The sequence below is a fragment of the Acomys russatus genome, chromosome 1, assembly GCF_903995435.1.
Source record: "Acomys russatus chromosome 1, mAcoRus1.1, whole genome shotgun sequence".
Lineage (NCBI taxonomy): Eukaryota > Metazoa > Chordata > Mammalia > Rodentia > Muridae > Acomys > Acomys russatus.
Genome location: NC_067137.1, coordinates 121008406 through 121014092, shown reverse-complemented (window position 1 = coordinate 121014092; position 5687 = coordinate 121008406). Strand labels below are relative to the sequence as shown.

Sequence of the window (5687 nt, the reverse complement as noted above, 5' to 3'; positions counted from 1 at the left end):
TCTTCTCAAATTGGACCTCCCAGTGCCTGGAGCTGTGTCCCAGCATCTCAGGTATATACCTCAACTCTGTATGCTTCAGAGCCATGTTCTCAACTGCTCCCATCTGTCAATTGTCTGGACCCCTTTCCCAAGATACCTTCTCACCTCTGCCGGTGCAGCCCCTCCCTGCCTCCCACACATCTCAGCGTTGGCACTGATGCCTAAGTCAGCCTCCCCACTTCAGAAATGTTTCTGGACTCCATCCCTACCAATGCTGGGCCCAGGGGTACAAGGGAACATCTATGAAGAGACAAAAGGACACTGTCTTAGGTTCATACCCACCCCACACACACGACACTGGGCTTCTGCAATCCTCAAACCAAACCATTTATTGACCGCAAATGTCTCTGTAGCTGTGAACCACGTGCGGAGTAGGTAGGGAGTGATGTGGGGACCAGCAGAGGGCTCTTCACAGGGGTGCCATCACCCTGGGAATGCTGTGAGCTCAAGGCCGTCACCGGCAAGCAGAGCATAAATAATACTGGTGGGCAGGTGTGGGTAACAGGGATATCATAGGACAGCCACCCTGGAGAGTTATCAGGAGCATAGAGACACCGGGACGGAGGGGACACAGGATACGCGGGGTTATGGAGACACAAAGTGGGTAGTGGGCAACAAAGGACATGCCAAGGTGACACAAAAAAACTAAGGATGCTATTCTGGGCTTCCCCCTCCATCACTTATGACCTAGGCTTGCAGGCCAAGACTCCCCAGAGTCTCGCAGGACTCTGAGGACAGCATCTGCAGATCTAAGGCTGAACGGTGCCTTCCGGGTCCTTGTCATAGATATAGCTGCCCACAGCGCCGGTGTTCACTCCTGTGGAGAAAAGTGGCTGAGTGAGAGCGAACAGGGACCAGGGGAAGGGACCAGGCCCTTGTTTCTGCTACCCACTATACTTACCCTTGGGTCCAAAGAGTATTCCATAGCAAGGCTTGTGGCAGTAGGGCTGGCCATCGTGCTGTGGGCAACGCAGAGACAGCGCTGAGTACAGCCCTCCCGCCCTTCCTTCACTCCCTCACAGTGAGCCTTTCATGGTGTAGGGGTCTGCTCCCGGAGAGCTCTTAGGCTTCCAAGGTCATGTGCAGGACCACTCTGACAGAAATAGCAGAGCACCAAGGAGTATCTGCAGAATCCGCCCTCTAGTGGCCAGAAGGCAGTCCATATAGCCTAGGGCAACCCCAGGTCAGAAAGCCTCCCAGCTGCAGAATCCCTGGTTTCTGGTGCCTGACCCCACCCTACCAGTTCTGGAATCCTTACTCTAGCACTCTTTTCTCCCCACCCCCTCCTCAAGCCCTGTTTGACCCCTGCACCCCTTACCTCAGCATGCCCGCCTGGGGTCAGTGTCTTGGAGCAGCGCTCACAGCGCAGGCAGGGCCGGTGCCAGTCCTTGCCCAGGGAGGTCACCTTCTCAGCTGGGAGGGAGGGAGAATGGTGATGGTGCTAACCCCAGACCCAAGGCACAATCCTCCTTAGTCTGGGGACTGGGCAGTCACTTACCAAAGTATACTCTCTTGTTGCATCGAGGACACATGTTGGGTTCCCCAGTGAACGTGGTGACACTAGAGGCTGGAGGGGTGAAGTTAGGTCAGGGTGGACCTTGGCTAGCCTTACCAACCACCCCACCCAGAGCCTATCCCACCTTTGCTGGGACCCTTGGGGGGTCCACTGGTCTTCCGCTCCTCAGTTCGCACCACAGGGACCTCGATGGGGCCAGTGACCTGAGGAGCCTCAGTCGGAGGCTTCTCGTAGATGTAGGAACCAGCGCCCCCTATATTCACGCCTGTAGGTGGCAGGCACGTCAGCAGGAGGGTAATGGTTGGAGGCCTTGACCCCACCCCATCTCTCACACAGAGCTTTCCCCAAGATGTTACACAGCTTACAGGGTAGGAGGGGGCACAGAGAAGAAGAAGTGGGGGAGGAAAGAGCAGAAGGAGCTTCTCCGCCCCACCCGCCCACCCCACCACCACCACCACCACCCCCCCCTACAGCAAGCACAGGAGCTGTCCCAGGTCTCAGGCCTGCCTGGGACCCTTTACCTTTGGGTCCAAACAGTGTAGCATAACAGGGCTTGTGGCAGAAGGGCTTCCCATCATGCTCAGCGTGGCCGCCGGGGGTCAGTGTCTTGTTGCAGCGCTCACACTTGAGACAGAACTTGTGCCAGTCCTTGCCGAGGGAGCTCACCTTCTCGGCTGTAGGTGGTAGGAGGCAGTGGTCAAGGCCGCATGCCCGTTCCAGAAGCTTCCAAGCCCAAAGCCCTTCATTTCACACCACCTGGCAGGCATCAAGCCCCACTCCCACCCCACCCATGGAGGCTCCAAGATTAGGCTACTGTTTACAGAGCCTCCCTCAAGCCATCCTGGGGCCCTTTGCTCCTTGCTCATCCTAAGTAGTCCCAGCCCGGGCCGTGCACTTGGCTTAACCCCTCAGTGTCTGCCGACTGCACCCATTCGTTCTGGCTCCTTCCTCAACATACATGCCTCAGCCTCATAGTGCCTCTCCTCACACCTGTCCCTCCCGCCTCCCACAGAGCCTAATGAACACAAGCAGCGCCCACCGCTGAGGGAATGACAGTCTCCCTTGCCACAGGACCACCAGGCGGGATCCCTATTTGGTTTCCTTATCCGAAGCCCTGAGATCTGCCTCCAGCTGCCAGTTTGGCGCCAAAGGTTTGTGACCAGCAGCTGAGGGCTGCGGGCTCCAGCCCCAACCCCCAATCCCAGGGCAATGACTGCTGAACCACATCCCAATGGACGGAAGCCTGGGCCTCCCCAAGGGAGTAAGGCAGGAAAAGGGTGGAGAAGTGGGCAGGAAGAAGGGCCTGAGCTGAGAGCTGAGCCGGAATTCCAAAGGGAAGGGGCCAGGCCAGAGAGGCGGGGGAGGCGGGAGGGCTGTTTTGCTTGCTTGGCTCTGGACTCTACACCAAGGATAGCAGAAACAGCTAGCTCTCCAGCCTTTCTTTCTCAAGAGTGGCCCAGTAGTCCCTTTGGGGGCCAAGCCTCCTCTGGACAACCTTGGCAAACACCAAGGAGCACAGCCTACTCTAAAGCACCCCCTAGCCCCCCCAGAAGTGCTGCTGCTGGGCAGAGAGCCTGGCTCCTTCATGAGGCCAAGTCTGGCTCCCTGCAGCCCTAGCTTGCTGAGCATGGCCAGGAAGGACAGGCGGTCTCCAGAAGCCCCAGACCCTAGTCCGGGACAGTATTGCTTAATTCCGTTTGCGATGCTAAGTAAGACACAGGCGAGGCAGAGCCCTGCCAGGTCCAAGCCAGAACAGGCAGGAGCTACCTGGATGGAAAGCAGGCTTGGCTCCCATGCCTACCTGGCATTCTCTCTCAGGACAATGATAAGGAGGTTGTTGGGATGGCCATCAGTGGCTGTGGCAGCTGCAGCTCACAGCTGCCAAAACCACTCTGTTCTGGCCAGCTCTGGGATCTGGGCCATGTGGGGGCAGGGTGCTGACCCTCAGACCCACTGGTTGGGTCGATGGCCCCATTACTGACCAAAATTGGGAATGCACCATCGATTGGGTCTAATAGCTTGGAAGGGAATGGTCTGCCTCCCTGGCTGTGTATTCTAGAGCGAGATCAAGACTCACAGCACCCTGAGGTCGCTTTGGCACAGCCCAGGTGGGTGGAAGGAGCCGTATTCTGGACCCCTTACCTCCCCACAGGACAGAAGCCAGCAGACTCTGAGGAGCCTTTGTTTTCTGCTGAGAGCCAGAGTCGCCCAAGCAGGCAGGGTACTTTTTCCGGGTGGCCTGTTGGCCAAGGCCCCAGAGAGTCCAAAGCTGGCCTGGTCTGGAGCAGGGTCTTGCAGAATGGCCCGGGGTGGGGGGGGGAACAACCCCACTCTGGGGGACTTGTCCGTAGGAAAAGGACTGAAATCAGGCAATCTGTGCCCTCCAGGAGGCAACAGGAAACCCCTTGGCTCCAGGCTACCCAGAACAACTCCAAGCTAAATCCGGCCCCTCCTCTCTGAGAACAAACAAAAGTGGCCTCTCTTCTCCTCCCCTCAGCTGAAGAAGCCCACTGACCTGGGCATTGCCTACTGTTTTTGGGACAACCACAGAAGCGACCCTGTCTTTTGAGGCCCTCTGTCTTCCCCTATTCTGGCCCTGAGACTATCTTTTAGTGGGCGACTACACAGCTAGCTACTCCTGCAAAGTTGCTCAGCCAGAAGCATAGCCCCCAGGGGAGTTAGAGTTCAGGAACTAGGGGGATGCTTAATAAAGGTGACTGCCTTCAGGCGCCACTTTAGCAGGAACCAATCCTACACACCACAGCCTCCTTTACTGATAACCTTGACCTCTAAGAGGACAGGGTCCTAGTCACTCAGTTTACTCTCAAGCTAATGGAGACCTAGGTGTCACCGGTGCCCCACCCCGGGTGAAACTGCGAAGGCAAGTAGCCAAGAAAGGGAGCAAGCTGGGGCACGTAAGAGGCGGAGGCCAAGGTCGCCCCCGCTTGGACTGAATCCGGAATCCCAGCGGATCCCAAACCTGGTCCAGCGGCCTGGGCAGAGGTCGGAGTGAGATCTGGGGTCAACTCACTACTCTCGGTTACACTACTGGGCCCATGTGCAGGCTGGGAGGCAGCCACAGGGTGAGGCGGAGATGCCTCAGGGGATCTCACCGGACCAGTTCCAGGCGTGCGACCTTATTGGATCCCGCCACGAACAGTGCCGCTTAAGAAAGGCGATAAGCCGAACGTGCGGGTGGCTAGGAGGGCGCTCGCAGTCCGGGCAGATCAGGTCTCTGCCTACAGACCGCTTCCGAACCCACCCGACGCCACCCGCTCCTCCAGGATCCCAACTGGCCTCCCTCGCCGGGCGCAGCCCCATCTTCGAGCTTCTGGACGCACTCGCGTGGGTAGCGTGGCGAGCTCAGCTACGGGTCGCGCATCCCAAGATTGTGGCTACGCACCCCGATCCGTCTACACTATGGGGTGTGGCTCTGTGCCTGAGGCCTTGAGGAGAATACAGACGGCGGGTGGATACTCACCGAAGTACACCGTCTTGTCACATTTGGGACACTTGGAAGCCATGGTCGGTGAGCTTGGTCCGTCCGCACCCTCCACCCGCGCGGATCTCTGCGCCGCCGCCCGCGCCTGCCCCGCCCATACCCGGGCGTCGATTGGCTCCGCGACCTGGGCGGGGCCTCGGGAGCCGGCCCCCAGGACGCCAGCAGCTGGGCTCGCTGCAGGAGGGGCGCACCTGCCAGGGTCCGAGGGGCGCGGCTTCGCGCCCCCTACCCCGGAGTGAGATGGCCTGAGGTTTCCATAGAAACATTGTGGCCTCTACCTGGAAAGCGGACTTGGGATCCCCAACTTTAGGCCCCGACGCCCCGGCCTACTTGTGGTAGAAAGGGGCGCGAGAAACCCACGGGACGCCCACTCCTGCCGCCCGGCGCCGCCTCCCTTTGTTGGCTCGTTTCTATAGCAACGGCCTCTCAGCACAGAAGCACGAAGCGTCGGATTCCGGGCGGGGCACCGCGGTCCTGTCTGTGGTGCTGAAGGAGGGGCAGGCGGGGCTCACTTGTAAGCACCACCACTTCCAAAAACAGCCGAAGAAACCGCTGGAATGAGTGGGGGCGGGGCGGAGACAGCCTTGGTAGACTCGGAAGGGGCCGCAGGTGCACTTGCTCTCTAACGGT

At 58.9% G+C, this 5687-nt stretch overlaps 1 protein-coding gene across 1 annotated transcript; it reads right to left on the bottom strand.

Moving 5' to 3' along the window:
* Nucleotides 1-342: 342 nt before the first annotated feature.
* On the bottom strand, nt 343-5198 carry Crip2 (cysteine rich protein 2). Its single transcript, XM_051152472.1, has 7 exons — nt 5037-5198; nt 2077-2229; nt 1680-1820; nt 1538-1606; nt 1358-1452; nt 941-998; nt 343-856 (listed from the first exon to the last, which is right to left on the bottom strand). Exons 1-7 carry the CDS (start codon nt 5077-5079, stop codon nt 789-791), a joined length of 627 nt encoding a protein of 208 aa, XP_051008429.1. The 5' UTR covers nt 5080-5198; the 3' UTR covers nt 343-788.
* Nucleotides 5199-5687: the final 489 nt, after the last annotated feature.

What these genes read in the sequence shown, in the direction of transcription:
- Crip2 (XM_051152472.1), bottom strand. Translation starts at nt 5,079, where the DNA reads ATGGCTTCCAAGTGTCCCAAATGTGACAAGACGGTGTACTTCG. An exon ending in CCCCAAGGGTCCCAGCAAAG is followed by an intron (nt 1,607 to 1,679) that starts GTGGGATAGGCT and finishes TCACCCCTCCAG; the next exon opens with CCTCTAGTGTCACCACGTTC. An exon ending in AATACTCTTTGGACCCAAGG is followed by an intron (nt 857 to 940) that starts GTAAGTATAGTG and finishes TTTTCTCCACAG; the next exon opens with GAGTGAACACCGGCGCTGTG.